The following is a 21,325-nucleotide window of genomic DNA, read 5'->3' as shown; positions in this document are numbered from 1 at the left end:
AGCCGAGCGAGTGAGCCTGTAGTCCCAGCTACTTGGGAGGCTGAGGCAGGAGACTGGTGTGAACCCAGGAGGCGGAGCTTGCAGTGAGCCAAGATTGCACCACTGCACTCCAGCCTGGGCGACAGAGCGAGACTCCATCTCAAAACTAAATAAATAAATAAAAATAAAAATAAAATAAATAAAAATGTTAAAAAACCTAGTTTAGTCCCTGAAGGGAAAAAGTATCCTCCTCCCAACTCCCAGGCCACTTTGATGGCCAGACCCTCCCCTGACCGAAGCCCTGTCCCTCGCGCAGCAGAGTGATGACTCCTCGGACGAGGGTTCGCTGCACATCGACACAGACACCAAGCCCGGCCGCAATGCCAGAGTCAAGAAGGAGAGCGGGAGCTCGGCAGCTGGCATCTTGGACCTGCTGCAGGCCAGTGAGGAGGTCGGCGCGCTGGAGTATAACCCCAGCAGGTGGGCCCCACCACCCAGCAGCACCCAAGAGCGGGGACCAGGCAGGCCCAGGGCTGGCCCTCAGCCATGATGGTGGGAGCCTGCGAGGCAGACGCACAGCTGGAGCCAGTGCTGAGCCGCCCCTGGGCCTGGGCAGAAGGGCACACCTCAGGGTACAGATGCCGGACTGGTTCGTCCCACTGGGGCTTTGCTTTCAATCAAGGGCTTCTTTTTCTTTTAATTTTTCGGGTAAATTCAGAACCACAGGTTTTCAATTTTATGTGCCGAGACTGTTTTTTTTTTCACGTGGAAATCTTTTGGGAATTTCCACATGTACTACAGACGGGTAACTCAGGGGGCAGAGGTGTAGCCCCCTCCATGGTGCCCCTGGGCCCATGTCGGGGGCTGCAGCTGCCATGGGGAGCACAGCCCTCCTGGTCTTCTTGACAGCTGCAGATTCCCATTGCACAGATGGGGAAACCGAGGCTCTGAGGGCTTATACTTGCACGTGGCCACACTGCTAGGAAGCAGCAGAGGCAGGCCCAGAATTTCCATCTGCCTGATTGCAGAACCTGAGCTTGGGGGTCCTGGGGGGTTGACTGATGCTGGGCAGTGATATCTGGGTGTGTGCGGCTGGTCCCTTGTCCAGCAGTGATTTGGATTGAGGAAGATGGAGCCTGTGCTTGGGTCCTGCTCAGTTCCCAAGATGTGCCTCAGAGACTCTGTGGTTTCCAGAATCCATGGGCAACCCAGGGCCATGCTGCTAGCTGCTCCACACAGCCCCAAGCTTGTTCAGTGGGCAGGTGGAGGCCTGCTTTTAGACAGATGGGGGGCTTGGGCAAGGTAGATTAAGGGCTTGATTGAAAAGAGCTTTTGCTAAATCAATTGGCCATACTTTCTTTCATATATTACTATTTTACATGCAATATTATGTTCATGTAATATTGATCAGAAAGCCAGCTGTAAGGTGCTTTTATTTTAATGGGAGTGAAGCATGACAGGAGGCTTCCATAGTGCCTTAGGGGACAGATTTCCTGCTTGGCACTAGGTGGTTCCTGTCCATGTTAAGCCCCTTGCTGCAGAGATGTGCTTGTGGCTGGGGATGAAACCTGGCTGTGAGCTCCTCCTCCCTGTCGGAGGCTGTGGTGCTTCACACAGCTCTTTGGGGGATGCCTGTCTTCTGGGAAGAAGTATGCACTAGCTGACACCTCAGTGACTGGCCTCAGGGGCAGGAGAGGCCCCTAAACACCCTAGGCCCCTCCCGAGGTCCATGGAGAGGCCTGGGGTTCCTGGGGGTGGGGGGTGTCTGAGGCCACCCAAGATGAGGGCAGACAGGGCCAAAAGCCTGGGGGCCACCAGGTGCTTTATTGTGGGCACCTGGGACTTGCAGGGGGAGTGGAGATGGGGACAGAGGTGGGGAGGGTTTTGTGCTCAGGTCTGTGAGGGGGCGCTGTGTCCTGGGCTCCCGGCTGTGAATCTGAGCCCAGGAGTGGGGCAGCCCATCTGTGGACACACTGATAACAAAAGACCCAGAGCTTCCCCGCCCCGCACAACTAGCCCGTGCCTCGGAGCAGTGTGCACGTGCACATGTGCCTGCTAGGGGCCACTGAGGCCGCCGGCCCCCCTCAGCCCGCTGCAGGCAGTTCCTCTCCCAAAGTCTCCCATTTGGAGCGTAGGTCAGTTTTTGATGGTCTATTTGCTCTGTTTTAAGTATCGGCTGCTTGGAAAAAACTGCTGAAGAAAATGGAGGAAAATATGTTAATTTATTGTGGATAGTTTGCTCAGTGTTTATTGCTGGGGGAAAAGGAAAGGATTTGAGTATGATAATTGGTGGATTAAAAGTATTATTTTCCATGCCAACTAGTTAGACGTTGCTCATTGATTCACCAGCAACCCTGCGGGACCTGGGCATGCAGTCCTCACCCTCTTGGGTTGCCCAGACGGCATGGCATGGACCCTCGTAGTGGGTGTCCCTGGCCACCCCCCACCCCCCCGTGGCTAGGTGCAGGCCCCCGCCCTCCAGTCTGTCTGGGCCTTGCAGGCCAGTTGAGGGGTCGGGGCAGGGCCTGCCAGAGGATGCAGGGCAAGCTGCGTGCTCTGGCTGGCTCCTGAGCTGGGGCTGGGAGAGCCTGTTTCTGCGGAGATGTCAGTGAGGGCAGGAGTGACTGCGCTCACTTAGGCAGGCCTTCAGTGCTGCAGCTTGTGTGGCAGGGGCAGTGTGGTCCTGGCACTGTGGGGGCAGCTCCCGGCAGTGCCTTCTGAGGAGTGCTTGAGGCTGACCATGCTTGATTTCCCATTGTTGTGGCTTTCACACCTCAATCCTGTTCAGTCCCTGTGAAACCCAAAATGCAACGCAGTCCAGTGTGTCTCAGACAGGGCCTGGGAGGTGGCATTGGTGAGGGCTGCAGTGAGGGCGCCTGCCCCGGCACTGGGCATCTTCCTGAGTCTGCCGGACCCTCAGAGAGCAGTGGGTTCGGGCCTCAGCACTGTCCAGCATGGGTAACTTTTGTCCAAGTTGCCTCACCAGCCCTAGGACTCCCTCTGTGTCTGGGCTCCCTGTGGCAGCTTCCTCTCCCTGTCCTGCTGTAGCAGAGCCTCAGTCTTGGGAGCCCTCTTGCTTCTGAACCAGGACTGGTCCTGGTGGGGCCATTGCCCTGGGTGCCTCAGTCTCTGTGTCTGGTAACAGAGGTGGGCACAGGCATGCAGAGCTGGGTGGCCCGCCTGCCACTGTATTGGCCTCTTCCTTCTTGTCTCACATGTGTGCTGTCTCTGGCAAGGGGTTCTGGGTATACAAGCCCCCATTACAGTGCCTGGATGTGCTCACAGCCACAGGCTTCCCAGCCCCTCTCATCTGAATGGTTTTACTGAAAGTGCCTCCAGTGCTTCTGGGAAGTGGTGGAGAGGGGATGGGCAGCTCGAGAGACAGTGATGCTGATGCAAGAGTCCTGAAGGGGCAGGTCCAGGGAGCAGAGGGAGAGGACGGCAGGCACCCTGTGTGCCCCAAGTATGGGCCCAGGAGTGGCTAGATGCAGTGACAGGTGTGGCTGGGCCTCCCCTGTAAGGTGGGGTGGGCTGCCTTGTCCTGGGGCCAGGTTTGGGCCACAGGGAAGTGGGCAGGGGTGAGGACTAGAAAGGGACGTTGCAGGGTGTACCTGCTGGGCTGGACAACGTGAGTGGTGGGGAAGCCTGGGGCACCTGTCCTGGCTACATACAGCATCTGGAGCCCAGGGCAGGCCCCTGACTCAGAGTTTCTGGGTGGGGCCTGGGCCTTGACATTTATAAAGCTTCCCAGGTAGTTCTGGTGCACAGACAGGTGAGGGTCCTGGCTGCAGGGGGTTGTGGGCGGTGGGGCAGGGCCCTGTGAAGAGGCCAGGGCTGCAACCCATGGGAGGGCCTGGCAGGGAGGTCCCCAAGGAGCCCAGGACTTGGCCTTGGGGGTCCTTGCTGTCCAGCAGCACCAAGCCCCTGGTTCTGTGGGATGACAGTGGTCACCCCATTTCACCACTCTGTGAGCCTAGACAGGCTGATCACACACTGGGTGTCTCAGAAGATTCTTCTGGAAGGAGGGGAGCCAGTGTAGACAGGAGGAGGTGTGTGCATAGGCATGGGGCAGAGGAGGAGGATGCGGATGCGAGACAGGCTGGGCGCTATGGGAGGGGCCACCTGAAGCTGAGGGCAGCGGGGGTGCGGACAGGGCAAAGAGAAAGCCTGGGAGTCTGTGTGGAGCCTGCCAGAAGTGGGTGAACTTGGACTGAGCTGAGGTGCAGCTGTGTCTGTTCAGGTGCAGATGCAGCTGCAGGTCTATGTTCAGGTGGGTGCAGGTGTGGGGGTAGGTGCAGGTGTAGATGCAGGTGGGGGTGCAGGGTGGGGGTAGGTGCAGGTGTAGACGCAGGTGGGGGTACATGTGTGGGGGTAGGTGTAGGTGCAGATGCAGGTGTGGATGTAGGTGCGGGAGTAGGTACAGGTGTAGATGCAGCTGTGGGTGTGGGAGTAGGCACAGGTGCAGATGCAGGTGTGGGTGTGGGAGTAGGCACAGGTGTAGATGCAGCTGTGGGTGTGGGAGTAGGCACAGGTGTAGTTGCAGGTGTGTGGGAGCAGGCACAGGTGTAGATGCAGATGTGGGTGTGGGAGTAGGCACAGGTGTAGATGCAGATGTGAGTGTGGGAGTAGGCACAGGTGTAGATGCAGGTGTGCGTGTGGCAGTAGGCACAGGTGTAGATGCAGGTGTGGGTGTGGGAGTAGGCACAGGTGTAGGTGCAGGTGCGGGTGTGGGAGTAGGCACAGGTGCAGATGCAGATGTGGGTGTGGATGTAGGTACAGGTGTAGATGCAGCTGTGGGTGTGGGAGTAGGGTCAGGTGTAGATGCAGGTGTGGGTGTGGATGTAGGTACAGGTGTAGATGCAGATGTGGGTGTGGGAGTAGGGTCAGGTGTAGATGCAGGTGTGGGTGTGGATGTAGGTACAGGTGTAGAAGCAGATGTGGGTGTGGGAGTAGGGTCAGGTGTAGATGCAGGTGTGAGTGTGGGAGTAGGCACAGGTGTAGGTGCAGGTGTGGGTGTGGCAGTAGGCACAGGTGCAGGTGCAGGTGTGGGTGTGGGAGTAGGTACAGGTGTAGATGCAGGTGTGGGTGTGGGAGTAGGCACAGGTGTGAGTGTGGGAGTAGGCACAGGTGTACATGCAGGTATGGGTGTAGGTACAGGTGCAGATGCGGGTGTGGGTGCAGGTGTGGGGGTAGGTATAGGTGTAGATGCAGGTACGGGTGTAGGTGTAGGCACCAGTGTAGATGGAGGTGTGGGTATGGGTGTAGGCACAGGTGTAGATGCAGGTGCGGGGGTGGAGGTAGGTACAGGTGTAGATGCAGGTGTGGTTGGAGGTACAGGTGTAGATGCAGGTATGGGTATAGGAGTAGGTACAGGTGTAGATGCAGGTATGGGTATAGGAGTAGGTACAGGTGTAGATGCAGGTATGGGTATAGGAGTAGGTACAGGTGTAGATGCAGGTATGGGTATAGGAGTAGGTACAGGTGTAGATGCATGTATGGGTGTAGGTGTAGGAACAGGTGTAGATGCAAGTGCAGGGGTGGAGGTAGGTACAGGTGTAGATGCAGGTGTGGTTGGAGGTACAGGTGTAGATGCAGGTGCAGGTGTGAGGGTAGGTACAGGTGTAGATGCACGTATGGGTATAGGAGTAGGTGCAGGTGTAGATGCAGGTATGGGTATAGGAGTAGGTACAGGTGTAGATGCATGTATGGGTGTAGGTGTAGGAACAGGTGTAGATGCAAGTGCAGGGGTGGAGGTAGGTACAGGTGTAGATGCAGGTGTGGTTGGAGGTACAGGTGTAGATGCAGGTGCAGGTGTGAGGGTAGGTACAGGTGTAGATGCACGTATGGGTATAGGAGTAGGTGCAGGTGTAGATGCATGTATGGGTGTAGGTGCAGATGCAGGTGTGGGTACAGGTGTGGGTGTGGAGAGAAGTTGCAGGTCACTGGGGAAAGCGTGTGCCATGGGAGGGAGTGGGCTACGCTGCCCCATCTCAGGGTGACACATGGGAAGGTTCCCTACAAAGTGGGGTAAGGAATGCCCAGGGCTAGTTTTGTAGTTGGGAGAGAGGCACAGGGTGGACCGAGGGGGTACACAGAGTGGCTGGGGTGCAGGAGGAAGGTCACTGAGTCGGCTTGCTGGCTTTAAGGTGTGAGAGACCAGTGCGTGACCATATGAGGGTCTGGACCCTCCTTCCCATCTGCTGTCTTCCGTCTCCTCTCCATGCCCATCTCTGTCTCTAGGCCTCCAGCCCTCCCTGTGGCGTATGGGTGGATGAGCAGAGCTGGATGAGGGGAGTGGCTGGCCTCTTCCAAGGGAGAAGTCATCAGCTCACTGCCACCCTCTCTGCTCCACGCCTTCTGCCTGCCACCTGGGCCAGGAGTTTGTGCAGGAGTTCGTGCAGGCCATAGGCTGTTGTTTAAGTGCCTGGGCTGCAGGCCAAGAGCACTGGGCTGAGTGCCTGTCTCTCTGTGCCCCTAGCCAGCCCCCGGCCTCCCCCAGCACACAGGAAGCCATTCAGGGAATGCTGTCCATGGCCAACCTGCAGGCCTCCGACTCCTGCCTGCAGACCACGTGGGGCGCTGGCCAGGCCAAGGGGAGCTCGCTGGCTGCCCATGGTGCCCGGAAGAATGGGGGTGGCAGTGGCAAGAGTGCAGGCAAACGACTGCTGAAGAGGGCTGCCAAGAACAGTGTCGACCTGGACGACTACGAGGAAGAGCAGGACCACCTGGATGCCTGCTTCAAGGACTCAGACTACGGTGAGTGTCACTCCTGCGTGGGGCAGGGCCCATGCTCAGCCCTAGAAGGCCTGGCTGAGAATGGAGACAGTAGCATAAACATGCAGCTCTCCAAGTTACAGCAGGCCTCAGCTCAGCAAAACCCTCGGCCTCTGACTGCTGTCCCGGGAGACCCTCCTGTGAGCGAGACTGGCCGGGGCCCACATCTGGTGGACAGGCTTGGGCTTCGTGGTGGGGCCTACTCTAGTTTGACAAACAGAATGACAGCAAAGTGAACTCCTGTTTTCTGGGCTCTGGAGGTGTGTGGCACCGGGCGCCATCTTGCTTCCTCCTGAACCTTGGGTCCTGGGCATTCCTCGACAGGCCCCGGAGGTTGAAGGACCACAACCTGCAGTGAGTGTAGGGTGGCACTTGGCTTTTGAGGGTCACAGGGTCACCGCCTCACCGTGTTGGGGCAGCTCCCCACCAGCCACAGGTCATGCCCTACAATGTCCCCTCCACCTAGACCCGCCAGGCAGGGTGGGGGCTGTCAGAGCCCACCCTCCATGGACGTTAGACGTTTTCCCTTTTCATAGCAACAGAAGGAGTTGTGAGGAGTTTTCACCAAACAGAACCTTTCCTGGAGCCTCAAAGTGTTTCTCTTGCAGGAACTGAGATGCCCTAGTTTGATTGTGGGGTCCCATCCTTCCCTGGTCCCCCACTCTCTGCTGTAGCTTCCTCCAGGTGGGGCCTCTGGGGATCTCAAGCTCCGTGAACAGATGTACGGAGGGCAGCCCTTAGAGGCCAGGGGCTTGCAGGCACTGGGGCTAGGCTGCACAGATGAGGCTGGGCAGGTAGATGCAGGTGCCTTCTTGTCTGGAGAGTCTCTGCCCCTCTGGATAATCTCTGGGGCCTGTGCCCATGCCTGGGGTGTCCTCACCATGGGCAGCTTCCATCACAGCTGACAGTGACACAGCGTGGCAGGCCTTAGTGTAGGCCCTGGGGTTGCTGGCGAGGAAGGTCTGCAGCCACCTGTACCCCCCCGCCCTCCTCCGTGGACCTGCCCTGCACTCAGCGGGCCACGCCTTCCCTCTGCCTCCCTCTAGTTTACCCCTCACTGGAGTCAGATGAAGACAACCCCATCTTTAAGTCCCGGTCGAAGAAAAGGAAAGGCTCAGACGACGCTCCCTACAGCCCAACAGGTAGTGCTGGGACAGGGGTAGGGGGTCCACCTGACACCCAGTGTGGAAGCTGTGACTTTGTCTGTGGTCCCTCCAGCCCCTGAGAATGTGGGCTCAGCTCTGCACCTGTCCTATCCTGAGGGCTGGGCAGCCCGTCCCGCTGGGGTTGGTCAGCTGCTTGCAGGAGTGCCGTGGGCTTCACTTCTGCTTTGCTTCTGGGGGCCTGGGAGCCCAGATGTGCTTCTACACAGCCCCAACTCAAAAGCCCTCACTCCTCTGGCCGGCTCCTCTCTGGTTTCTTCCTCAATGGGCAGCTCTGTGAGGGTCACCTTTGTACCGGAGGCACCCACTTGATGGTGGCTGAGGGACACCTGCTGGGGCAGCCAGTGGGGTGAGGCCTTGTCCACCTTCCACATTACCCTCACCCGCCTGCCCAGACTCTCTGATGTTGCTGGGCCTCCTGGGCTCTGCCCCATGCAGACCCCACTGTGGCATCTTCCCCCTTGGGTGGGGCAGCTGACCCTGCCCTATTGTGAGGCAGCTTCACAGCCAGGAATCCCTGTGCTTAGGCCTGCCTGGCCAGGGGGACAGGCTGGGGTGGGGGCAGCGTAGCCCCAAACCAGGAGGGGTGGACAGGCTGTGGCCCACAGCTTGAGGGGGCTGGCCCTTCTTTTCCACAGCAAGGGTCGGCCCATCGGTGCCAAGACAGGACAGGCCTGTGCGTGAGGGTACACGAGTGGCTTCCATCGAGACTGGGCTGGCGGCTGCTGCAGCTAAGTTGTCCCAGCAGGTGAGGAGGAGCGAGAAGGACACACGGCAGCCAGGTCCCTGCTTCCCCCACCTGGTGGGCTCAGGTTCCCCAAGGCACCTGTTTCTCCACCCCATACACAGACCCACTGAGCCAGGGGTGGTCACAGGCTTGGGGACATTTGATTAGAGAGTGCCCTATTCCTCCAGGCCCTAAATTCCCCGTGTGGGGTCTGGGGGAGCTAGGAATTGACGACTGGGGCCCTGACACTGGACAGCCCTATTCGTGCCAAGGCTGGGCTACTCTCTGGTACAACAGCAGCTTGGAGGGAGCTCCCCTTCCCCTCCCCCCATCACGCGGGTGTTTTTGAGTTGTCCTCAGTTGGGAAATGAGGTGTTCTGTCTCTACATGCTCCTAAAAATCTCATCTCCCACCTTTAGCTCCTCCCAGCTCAGAAATGGAGGGTCCTAGAGCCTCACATACCCTCCCAACCAGGCCCAACCTCATCTGGGCACACAAGGAAGTTATTAGGATCAAAGTGAATATTCTTCCAGAACTGGGAGATGTATATGGCCACTGATTGGGGTGATGGGGTAGGAGTGCCATCCTACAGGCTCAACTGCTAGGTTAACTCACACTGACAGGGAGGCCAGGCAGCTGCTGTGGGTGCTGGCGCCCTGTCCCTGTGCATCCTGTGCCCCCGGCGGCCCAGAGTCAGGCCTCAGGCCCCTGCTGCCCAGCCCTGCTGTGCTCAAGGGCCCCTGGCAAGGCCATGCCGGGAGCTCCCTGCTCTGTTGGTCCAAGTGGGCTGTGCGTCTGAGGCTGCCCTGCATGTTTTGTTCAAAGGAGGAGCAGAAAAGCAAGAAAAAAAAGAGTGCCAAGAGGAAGCTGACTCCTAACACCACCTCCCCTTCCACCTCCACCTCCATCTCTGCCGGCACCACCTCCACCTCCACCACGCCAGCCTCTACCACCCCTGCCTCCACCACACCGGCCTCCACCACCCCGGCCTCCACCAGCACGGCCAGCAGCCAGGCCTCGCAGGAGGGCAGCTCGCCAGAGCCCCCGCCTGAGTCGCATAGCAGCAGCCTGGCGGACCATGAGTACACAGCCGCTGGCGCCTTCACCGGGGCCCAGGCTGGCCGCGCCTCCCAGCCCATGGCCCCTGGGGTCTTTCTCACACAGAGGCGGCCCTCCGCATCGTCTCCAAACAACAACACCGCTGCCAAAGGTACTGTGCCTGCTGGAGGGAGCCTGCAGCCCGCCTGCCCTGCCTGCCCCCATGGGCAGCCCCAGACATGCAGACTCGGCCCATGGTAGAGGGCAGCACATTGGGAGGGCTCCTGGGCCTTGGGTGGCAGGGTGCTGTGGTCCAAGTTGGTTGCATCTTTGTGTGAGCGTATCCCACAGTACAGGACGTGTGCTTTCATCCTTCTGCTCAGTGGGCGTGCTCAGCCCCTGATCTGCCTGCACCCCTGCACCCCAGCCGTGGGGCCGGCCAGCTGTGGAGACTGAGTGATGCAGCACGGGGTGCTGGCAGTGGCTCCTGGCCTTGTTACTGGGGGTGGTGCCCAGGCATCCTCATGTCCTCCTCATAATGCCATCCCCAAGCCCATGTCCATCCTACCTGCCAGGGCCCCTTGAGGACACGGCCTCTGAGGCGGAGGCTTTGCCAGTGATCCCGGACTCCTGAAGGGTGCTGAGCTCGGAGCTGGGGCTTCATAGGCCCATTTTACAGATGGGGGACTGCAGGCTGCCCCTTAGTGTCAGCGGGACCCTCCCCCCCACCGGCATGCCACGCCCCTTGCCATCTAGCTTACCTTCCCTTTTTGTGTCCCCTCCCCGACTCCCCTAGGAAAACGTACGAAAAAGGGCATGGCGACCGCCAAGCAGAGGCTTGGGAAAATTTTGAAAATTCATCGGAACGGGAAACTACTCCTTTAAGATTTGGAAAGCCAGGATCCTTCTGCTCCGCTCAGGACCCCCGGAGCCCCGCGAAAACATCTGCCTCCCAGGAGGGTGCCGAGCTGCCTCACCAGGGAGGGCCTTGCCTCTTCCCGGCTGCCATCTCCCCAACAAGCGTCTGTCCCTTCAGCCGGCAGAGCGAGCCCAGCGTGGCCCCTCAATTTGAAAATGGACGTCTTTTCTCAAGTTGCTAAGAGTGACCTGTCCCAGAAAAGCGGCCCTGCAAGTTTGAGGACCGCTTATTCCACTTTAAGGACAGCCTTCAGGCCCCCTGAGCGTGGGTGTGATTGCAGGGCCTCTGCAGCTCTGCTGAGAGCATGAGTCCTTCAAGGAAGGCAGAGTGAGCCAATGCTCACCAGCCCCAGAGTCAGAGCTGGCCACAGGCTGGCAGCCTCCAGGGGCTTAAAAAAAAAGGCAAAGAACACAGAAAGAGGAGGAGCAAGTGGGATGTTTATGTCCCCCCTTCTCTTCCTGAGTGATTCTCAGCCAAGTCCAGACAGTGCTCGGCGGGTGAGGAAGGGTCTGCCCCGAGCTTTCTGGTTGGCAGGTGGCAGCAGGATGGTGGGTGTTCAGCCTGAATGCCCAGGAGCATTTCTTGGGGGCAGCTAAGACTGGCAGCTGGGTTGGTGTGTTAGCGGGCAGGGGAGCCATTGTGGGGTCCCCAGGAAAGGGCAAGGGCTCAGCCACATCTTGGGGTCTGGGAGGCCCAGGCTAAGCCATGTGGCAGGGACCGTCTTGCCCTGCTGGCCACACTCTGGAGAAGCACTTCTCAGCCAAGGCACCCCTGCCCTGGGACTGGCAGGGCAGGGGCAGGGACAGCGGCCAGGCGGCCCGAGGACTTACAGTTGGCACTTCTCTGTTCTCCCGTGTCAGCGTGTGGTGTCGCCTGCATGGGTCGTACCTGGATGGTGTGTCCACCATCGACACGGAGGGGCTGGATTTGTTTCTCAGGCAATCCTGTATTTTAATTTTAGATGTATTTCCTGAAGCATATTTTTCATAGAATGTAGCGTGTAAATAGCTTTTTAAATAACTTCTTTTTTATAAGAGTAAAAGTATCTTTAGGAATTTCTTTCTATAGAGTTCTTCATTAACATTTATACAAGTTTTTTGCTGAGTCAGATGGACAGTTGGGTTCTGATGCTTTTTCCTTCTCCTTTCCTTTTATTATTATTTTTTTTTCTTTTAAGAACTAAGGTATTGCCTGAAAAACAAGTGATGTCTGTGCAGCCTTACACTCTGTCTTTACAGAAGCAAATAGTACACAAAAGATCTATTTCAGACACATTTTGAAGATGAATCTTCAACTTTAATACCAGCTCTTTGTTTTCCTTGTATGATGAGGGGATTGGGGGATACAGTTATTTTACTAGCACCTTGTGAAGTGTTTCCGTGTTTTGTGATGCTGTAATTTATTAATGTTTGTAGCTTTTTATATTTGTACATTTCTTATGAGCTTTGTTTATATACCCATTACCTGGATGTTTTGTCCACGGGGAGAGGCAGCTTGGTGGAGGCCTTATCCACTCCCACTTGTCCTGTTTGGAGGGACGCAGTCCCTAGGGCCCGAGGCTGGGTGGGAGACGGGGAGTCTCGCGGGGCCCCAGGCTTATTCAGAACTGGTGTTTTTAAAGTTTCCTTTACCCTGCCCTTGTTGAACATTTATATAATCTAACCTGGACATCAAGCTGTTCTCTCTCTCTCTTTTTTTTAATTTTATTATTATTATTTTGGCAACATGTACATTTCTAACAAAGTTTATCGTGGCTATTAAAGTGTTTTATTTCCCAATTCATATTACTCTTGTATCGAGTCCATGAGGTCTAAGGCAACTTAGATCAAAGTTTTAAAAAAGTAAAAATATTTCAGGTTTTGTACAGAACCATGTCTGTGTCATTTCTGCCTCGACTGTAGTTGTTCACCCTGGCAGTGAGGGTGGTGGGGAGGCTCCAGCCACCTGCATTCCTCATGGAAAGCTTCGGGTTGCTCAGCCAAATCACACACAGCACCCCAAGCTGGCTGGCAGGAGTGGACAGAAGAGACCCTCGGGGGCTGCAGGGGTGGCAGCAGCGTTTGTCAGTCCCAGCCCTGAGGATGTCCTTGGGAAGCCTCTAGAACCTTCTTTTGGACTCAAGGGTATGGTGTTTGGCTGAGTCCAGTAGGCACACACATGTGCACCCCAGCACGGATGCACACCCAGAAGCATTCAGTCCCTTGCACGGTTCTAGCCTAAGTCTGATGTGATTACAGCTAACTACCAGGAACAGCCCTTACCTGACAGAGGCACTCAAATGGTGCAAGCCCAGGGAGGGTGCTGAGCGCAGGGGTGGGGTCGCTGCTCGTGATGTGTGGCAGGCAGGGCTGCTGGGACACAGGTGAGGCCTGGGTCAGTCTGTTGGTGGGGGTGCATGCGTGGAGGTGCTGGTGACAATGTTGAGGACCACGGATAAACAGGCCATTTGGCGTTTATTGAAGAAACACGAATAACCTCGGGCCATTTGGGCAGGCAGATGCTGAGAATCAAGGGGTGTGATGACGGCTGGACTGGCCCAGGCCCCCACACATGGGGTCTTGCCCTGGGATGGGAGCTGGGAGTGGGATAAGCTGGAGACAAGTTTGGCCTGGGTCACCCAAGGTTGCTCAGCTTGCAGGTTGCTGAGCAGGGTCGGCCGTGGCTGCCAACACCCTGAGGAAGCAGGATCTCCAGTAGACCCTGAGCAGAGGGCTCTGCCGTGCTGGGTGTCTGACCCACCACTGCAAGATTCTAGGGGTTTTGTCAACCCGCAGGCCTGTGGTCATTCACTCCATGCAGTTTGTCATGTGGCACAGGAAACTAACCCAAGGCTGCCCTTGGGCAAGTCCTTTCTCGCTCTGAGCTTTGTTTCCTCCAGTCCCTGCTGGGTGCTCCGGGGGATGCTCCCACCAGGCATGGTGGTCGAGCCCCCAGGAGGAACCCCTCCAGGACCTGGGGGCTCCCCAGGATAGGGCGGGGTCCCAGTGCTGCCCCCAGGTGATGCCTGGGACCCATGCTGGGGCTGCCCAGGCTGCCAGGCATTTTGGATGCCCCTGGGCTGTGGGCACTCCCACAGCCTGAGCCACTCCGCTGGACTCCACAAGAGCTGGGTATCCTCTGCACACCCCCAGGCTGCCTGGGAAGCTGGCCTGTCCTTGCCAGGTCCAGCTAGAGACTGTCCTGTGGTTCCCCCAGGAGTCCCTGCACCTTCAGCCCCGCAGCCACTGAGATAAAGTGTGCAGTGCCCTTCAGGCCCGGGCTCTGGAGCTCCAACCACCCTCAGTCTGGCCGGCCCCCTGGGCCCAGCATCTGGATCTTGGTGGAGCTGTCTGGGTGCTAGTTGGGTCCACCCCCACCAAGCACTGCTGTTAGGACTCACAGGAGCTGAGCACCCTGGGCCCTGGAAGGGGCTTCTGCGGCTGCCCAGCATCTCCTGGAGCCCAGGCTCCGCCCTGTGCTGCACTCGGGCCTGCCCGGTGTCTCGAGCCCAGCCCCCACTGAGTGCCAGGCAGCCTGTGAGCCAAGTGTCATGCAAGGATCCTGCCCAGGTGTGCGGCACACAGACCTGGACATGCATCTCTGGGTGTGTGCCTGCAGCCGGGAGGCCAGGGGCCCATGTGGCCCCAAGCATGCCCCTAGCTGTGGCTCTTCCCCTAACCTTGGTGTCGGTGCTGACTGCCCTATGACAGTGAAGTTGGGAGGGTGAGGTCTGGGAGGGAGCTGCCGACCAGCAGCGGACTTTGTGGGTCACGCCTCTGAGATTCAGGCCTGTCTGTCCCTGCAGCCTGCCCAGCTTGACCTGAGCAAGGTCAGTGCGCAGTGCAGTGAACACACACAAGCAAACTGCCCCCGGTCCCGCCCTCCAAAGCTCGCTGGATTCCACAGTTGTTTACTGAGTGGCTACTGTGTGTCCGAGACTGTGTGGAGAACCTGCCCCAGACTTCACCATGACTGACAACCTGGGGCAGGTGTTATCATCAGCCAGTTCTGCCCAGGAGTCCACCGAGGTTCAGAAGAGGCACCCGCTGCTCACGGTAGAGCGGGACCCACACCTGCTGCCTGGACCACAGGATCACAGGACCACAGGACAGCGTGTGGGGGAGACATGCCTCCAGGTGGGAAGGGCAGGTCTCCAGGGGCCCCTGGAGCTGACCATAGAAAGTGATGTTTCTAGCAACATGAGCAGAGGTAGAGGCAGGCAGCAAGACCCTGGGGTTGTCAGACATGGGCCCTGTGGGCTGAACAGAAAGGAGAGTCTGCAGCGGCTCAGAGCAGGGCCCTGGGGCCACCCTCACAGTGGAGGGATGCGTCAGGCCCTTGGGGAGCCCCGCAGTTCGGGAGCAGGTGGAGTGAGCTCTCCAGGACTACAGCCTGCTGCTGGTTGGCCAGAGGCAAGGGACTCTTCCCCTGCCCCTGCCATGTGCCCATCATCTCCACGCCTGGTGGGGAGCTCAGAAACTCGGCCAGGTCAGTCTATTCTGCAGGGTCCTGCCTATATATGTGCCCACATCCTTTGGCCCCGGCTGGACCCAGAGCCGGTCCCTGAACCTGCAGTTGGCAAAACAGGGTTCAATTTGCGAACCTTTGGGGCCATACCCAGAATAACCACCGGGGGGCAGGGCAGGGCCGGGAACAAGGAGGACAATTGTGTGAGGTTATTTAGTGCCTGGGGCTGGGGCGGGTGCTGGGACTTAAGGGCTAATGGCAGGCGTGATGGTAACTATGGGCCAAAACAACAACAACAACAACAACAAACAACAACAACAACAAAACAAGCATGCTGTGAGTGCTGGGAAGGAAGGCGACAGTAAAAATCAGCTCAGCTTAGTCGTTGATGCACATGTGCTCTGTTACCTTGTTCATGCTTCACAGTCGCCCCCCAAGGGAGATCCCCTGAGCGTCTCTATTTTACTGATGAAGAAACTGAGGCACAGAGTCTCTCAGCTGCTAGAGCAGGAATTTACGTCCAAGCAGGTCAGCTCCAGGGCCTTTGGGCTTATAAGTGAGACCTGCAGAGAGACATTCTGCAGCCAGCAGCCAGGAGGCAGCTTGCAAGGCCTGCGGAAGGAGGGCTGTGGGTGTGGGGCAAGGGGAGGTGCAGGAGCAAAGGCCCTGAGGTGTATGGCTGCAGCGAGGGCCTGAGCCAGTGGAAGAGCAGGGTGTAGCTCGGAGCTCATCTAAGGGGCACCAGCGCTGTCTCCACAGCGGCTCTCTCTTTACGGGCTGCAAAGTGGCCCACCCCTTTCCCCTAGATAGGCAGGTCTCTTTCCCCTGCCTGCCCCAGCCTAGCCTGAGCTCTGTGCCCATCCCAGACTCTGCACAGCCCTGGGCAAGGAGCCTGATTTGTGGATGGTGACACTGAGGCAGGTCTTGTCAAAGACATATGGCTGCCAAGGGTCTCTGCCCTCCTTGTTCGCAGTATCAAGAGGCTGGAGGGTAGTGTGGAAGGGAGAGTTGAGAGGGCTTACGGTACAGGGTTAAAAAGAGAGAGAGAGATGTTGCTGATTTTAAAATCCAAGCTGTGTTCCAGTCTTCGCGAAAACAGTCTCCTTAATAATAATTCCCAGTGGTGACGGTGACATAAGTACTCAGACGGAAGGTCTCAGATATCCGGGTCCAATACCGCTGGTCTTGTCCAGTGACCCTGTGGCCAGTGCGGTCACAGTTCCTGAGCACCTACTGTGTGCTATGCAGGGCACTACAAGCTTTCCTCTGGCTGGCTGACCACTTAGCATGCTCCCTAAGCCCCGGCCCATGGAGGGAACAGGGCTGGGTCATGGGCTGGGCAGGCTTAGACAGTCTGGCCTGGGGGGCCTTTGAGCAGAGCCTTGAAAGCCTGAGAGAAGAGTGTGAGCAGAGGGGACAGCCTGTGCCAAGGCCCTCAGGCAGGAGCCAGCTTGCTGGGGAAGAGCCAGGAGGCAGTTAGGTGAGGAGAGGGCACTGAGAGCCAGCAGGGCCAGGGTTAGAGGGAGGCTTCATCCCCTCAAGCCCTTGGCAGGTCCTTGCCCAGCCTGGCTGTGTGGCCTTGGAGGACAGCCTCAGCCTCCTCATCTCCAGAGTGGGGGTGATGGCGCTGACCCACATAGAGTTGCTCCAGGGCCCACGCTTCCCTGTGTGCCCCCCCACTTCCCAACAGCCCCTTGTGGAGCACTCTTCTACCCTTCTGCAAGCCCTGCTCAGAGGGTCTTGCTCACTGTGTGACCTTGGGCAGGTCACTTTCCTTCTCTGGGCCTCTTTTTTTCCCTCTGCCTTGCTGACGGCAAGGCTGCCTCCACCCAGAGGGGCAGGGGAGGTTCCCACTGGAGCTGAGGCAGGGGAGAGGTGTCCTCACCCAGGCCTTGACTTCTGCCCTCTAGGCCTTATCGAGAGTGGTGATGGCCTGCAGCGCTGCCTTGGGCGACCAGGCCTGGCCCGAGAGCTTCCGTGGGTGGACCTGGCACTGAAGCACAGTAGGAGGTGCAGGGGAAACCACGTCCTGGACCTTAGGCCTGTACTGATGCTTAAACACTTACTGATTTCCAGTTTTCGGTTCTTTCTCACATTTTGCAGTAAATTTTTTTTTTTTTGGCCGCAACTTAAAGTTTTTGTCTGCAGAGCCCTGTGGCCAGAGGGACTGGCTGTGGTGACTGGGGTGCAAAGTGGGGTGCCCTCAGGGGCCCAGCTGGGCTGTGGATGCCTGACGGATGCCCCCTGGCAAGCCCCAGCTGCCCCATTGAGCCACCCATTGCCCTTGAACCCTCTTCCAGGCCGAGTCCCACCGTTGCCTCATCCAAACAACCCCAGCGATGCCACCTCGGTAGAAAAATGATGCTGTTCCATTAACATCTGACACGGATTTGCAGGCCCCAAACAGACGAGCGAGCTGTAAACACCCGGTGCTGGCTGGGCTCTTGCCCGGCCTCCAAGTAGGATCCTTGTCATTAATCGTCCTCCCGCCGGCCAGGCTGGGCCCTGGGCCCCACTGTCCAGCCAGTGCTATTCCAAAATCAGAATCCTCCTTGTCCCCTGCAAACTGCATTTACCAAACAATGGACGCGCCGGCTTTGCAGGCAGGAGCAGAAAGAGAGCGTGCACCCCACTTCTGGTGCTGATGTGGGTGGTGGAGGTCCTGGTGCTGCCTTTGCCCACTGTATGACCTGGGGCCTTGACTTCCTGCCTGTAAAATACAGCAATACCCCTGGTTTCCTGAGGGTCTTGTGAGAATGAGAATCGAGGGCCTGGTGTGCCACGATTCCACCTGCCTGGTGTGCTCTTGGGGACAAGTCTCTCAGGCTGCCTGGTTGGGAAGGGTGGGCTGCCAAAGGGGCCGGCAGCTCCACAGAGCCCTCTTGTCAGCACACCCTGCCTGGGAGCAGCCCACTGTGGTGCTGGGTGATTTCTGCTCATTGTGGCTGATTTAATAAGTGTGTGAGGCCACCTCCATGTTGTTACCTATATCTTTTTATCCAGAAGAGGAAGGATTTTGTCCATGTGTTGTCTAGAATCAGGAGTACCATGTGTGTACACCAATGTGAGGTTTTGTCCACTTGTCAAAGGGAAATCTTACATAAATGTGCAGTGACCCACATATTTGGTAGAGGAAGCTTTGGTCTGCGACATGCCCAGGAGTACATTTGTATTTCCTTCCTTCCGTCTTGGGCTCCTTTCTGTTAGAGTTTAGGAAAACTACATGTCTGTGCCTCCAGGGGGCCATCGGCATCTCTGCTCTGCTCCCTGGGCTGGCAGGGCCCCCAGTGGGGACAATCATCTTACCTTCCAGTGCCATCAGGATTACAGAGGTAAGCCACCTTAGCTCAGTGTCAGATGTTTTACTGGGATTATTATCATTGCTCAAAAAAGCCATTTATTTCACCTTTAAATCTGGGGAAAAAGACAGTCCTGTTTCCTTATTATTTACTTTTTAAACCACGCAGCTCTGCTCCACTGGGATGTATTGTAATTTGCTGCAGAGCACTGGGATCGCCCTGATATATTCCCCGTTGGTATCCAGGTATTTGTGGCACATAAATACACAGAAATTACTTTCCCTGCGGATGGGATTTTCCCGGTGTAAAAGTTTAATCAATGTCTGGACTCTGCTTGTCCAGGGTTTCCAGGTGCAATGCCGGAATATGTTCCCAATCTACCAGATCCTTATTGTCCTCCTTGGATTGATGAGCTGCAAACCCATGAAGCAAACCTGAAGGCTGTTGATGACCTCAGGCTGCATCCACTTTCCCTGTTCAGGGAGGAGGGGTGCGATCTCCTGGTCAAACCCTCCCTTTTCCCCCAGCTCAATGCAGACATTCTCTGGGCTTAGCTCTCCACTTCACTCTGGGGCGGGTCATGGGGTGGGGGGGGTGTGCAATCTCCCAGGACCCCCTACACCAGCCCTGCCCTGTCTAGGTCTCCTGATTCCCTTCTTTATTGCTCCAAATTCAGCTTTGAAACAGTATTTCCTCTGGTCACTTTCCTGCTCAACCACCATCTGTGGCTCTTCACTGTTACAGGATCCTGACACTCTGTGTCCTCCATTGTTTTGTACTACAACTCTCACAGCCCCAGCAGGGCATCCTTTGCGCAGTCATCAGGCCTCCCCAGGCCCATTTCACCCCTGAGGATGGTCTCCATTTGACCTCATGTTAGCTGGCGCTGGGGCCACAGTGGTGAGCCAGCTGTGGTCTTCCCCTTGGGGAGCCCCAGCTCCTGGGCAGGTAAGGGCCTCAGTGGTCAGTGGGTAGCAAGGTGAAAGGAATGGCCAGGGACCCTGGAGGAGAAAAGGATTGGAGACCAAGGTAAGGAGGGGCACACAGGGAATTTTAGAAGAGGAAGTGCCAGAATGGAGTCTGACAAGAAGAGACTGTGATTCCAGGTGGGGAAAGAGAGTGTCAGAGGAAGGGGCTCCAGGCAGAGGTACCCATGAGTGCACAGTAGGGTCCAGAGTGAGAGCAGGGAAGGACAGGGGGCAGGTCTGGCGACTGGCCAGGCTGCTGGAGAAGTGCGACGTGTATGGGGCAGGGGCTGGGCCCCAGGCTGCACAGGGTCCTGGGGCAGGTGGGGATGGAGGAAGGAGCTGCATTGAGCTTGGCCCTGCAGATGTGGATTAGGACACACAATGTATCCAAGTGGCCCTTCTGGGGTCTGTGGTTATCGCTGTTGCCTCCTCCGAGACCCCAGAGATTCATGGCCTGAGGGTGCACAGGCAGGCAGTCAGGGGCATGGTCAGGTAGCAGGGGGCTGGGTCTGGCCACCTCTACCACAGTGGGCTTGGCTGGCCTAACCAGGCAGGCCAGGGGCTCCTGGAAGTCTAGATGGCAGAGGGCAAGGCTTGGGATTGCCCAACCACAGCCCGTGCCAGACAAGTGGCCTCTGGCCCTCCATCCCATACTCCTCTGAGGGTGCCTATGTCTATCCTGGGTGCTCAGCCCAAACTCAGCTAGACTGCGAATTGGAAGCTGCCTTCCTGGGCCAGCCTTAGGGATGGGGCCTGGAGAAAAGATTTCCCCTCTGGCCTCAGTCTTAGCTCTGGGTCCGAGGCCATAGACCAAACCAAAGAGAAGTAGGAACACAGCTCTGAGGCTGTCAGCTATTGTCTATGGCCCCCATCCCCTGGCAGTATAGTAGGCAATTGAGGCCAAGTGACACCAAGTGACATGGGTGTTCTCATGGCCCATCCAAAAGCAATCATACTTCAGGCTTGTGGGAGAGACAGATCCTCCCCCACTAGGAAGCCCTGTGGAAGTCCAGGTAATGAGAGCATTGAGATTTGAGCAGGATGCTTCAGGGTGGATTACTGAGTTAGAAGCTCCTTCGAGAAGCAGAAGTGGGAACAGATGGTAAGGGTTGAGGGACCAAGAAGAAGGGAGGTGGTTAACAAGTCTTGAGCTGGGGCCAAGGCCAGAGTCGTGAAGAGGACAGCATAGATTTGAGAGCCACCTGTCCTCCTATAAATCCTGGGAAGCTTGGAGAAAATGCCTAGCTAAGAGAAATGAAACCAACTGAGGAACAGACCTCCCATTCCCCAGAGCGGGACCATCCAGTAGAACACTCTGCAATGACAGAAATGTTCATATCGTGCCATCAAGCACTTGAAATGTGACTAGTGTGACTAAGTTATGAATTTAATTTTTTTCTCTTTTTTCAAAATTGAGTAGATCTGTGGAACAAAATTTTAAATTTTATTTAATTTTAAATTAATCATGTGAAAAATCAAAGAAACAGAAAATAGAAAAGCAAAAGAGAAAATCAATGAAACAAAAAATGGGTTCTTTGAAAAGATCCACAACATTGATAAACCTCTAGCTAGAAAGATTAAGAAAAAAATGTAGAAGGCACAAATTACTATTATCACAAACAGAAGAGTGGCCATTACTACAGATCCCGCAGGCATTAAAAGAATAACAAGTGAGTATTAGGATCAAGCTTATACAAATAAGTTTGATGAATTAGATGGAAAAATTCCTTGAAAAGCACAAGTAACCAAAACTGATGCAAAAATAGAAAATCTGATTAGCTCTTGCCATATTAAAATTGAATTCATAATTAAATGTCTTCCAACATTTTATAAAGATATGGTATATAAACTCTTTCAGAAAATAGAGGACGAGGCAAAACCTCTCATTTTACAAGGCCAGCATTACCCTGGTATCAAAATTATAGGCATTAAAAATAAATTACAAAGAAAACTATACACTTACATTTCTTATGTATGCAGTCACAGATTCTCCACAAAATACTAGAAAACTA

General features: G+C 56.3%; 1 protein-coding gene across 6 annotated transcripts in view; it reads left to right on the top strand.

Annotated features, from left to right (window-relative positions):
- Positions 1-12,469, top strand: part of PHF2 (PHD finger protein 2) — a 103,963-nt gene extending 91,494 nt beyond the window's left edge. For 3 of the 6 annotated variants that reach the window (XM_024345761.3, XM_063787662.1, XM_024345762.3), the window contains 6 exons: positions 296-459; positions 6,458-6,735; positions 7,800-7,895; positions 8,555-8,664; positions 9,469-9,853; positions 10,478-12,469. In XM_024345761.3, coding sequence (XP_024201529.1) covers positions 296-459; positions 6,458-6,735; positions 7,800-7,895; positions 8,555-8,664; positions 9,469-9,853; positions 10,478-10,566 — 1,122 coding nt within the window. In that variant the 3' untranslated portion in view covers positions 10,567-12,469. The remainder of the gene's footprint in view (positions 1-295; positions 460-6,457; positions 6,736-7,799; positions 7,896-8,554; positions 8,665-9,468; positions 9,854-10,477) is intronic. The other 3 variants (XM_016961190.4, XM_063787663.1, XR_010148636.1) reach the window with 2 other exon arrangements.
- The last annotated feature ends 8,856 nt before the right edge of the window (positions 12,470-21,325 follow it).

Source organism: Pan troglodytes, chromosome 11 (assembly GCF_028858775.2).
Source record: "Pan troglodytes isolate AG18354 chromosome 11, NHGRI_mPanTro3-v2.0_pri, whole genome shotgun sequence".
NCBI lineage: Eukaryota > Metazoa > Chordata > Mammalia > Primates > Hominidae > Pan > Pan troglodytes.
Note: the sequence above shows the minus strand (reverse complement) of the source record. Positions and strands in the feature narration are given on the sequence as shown.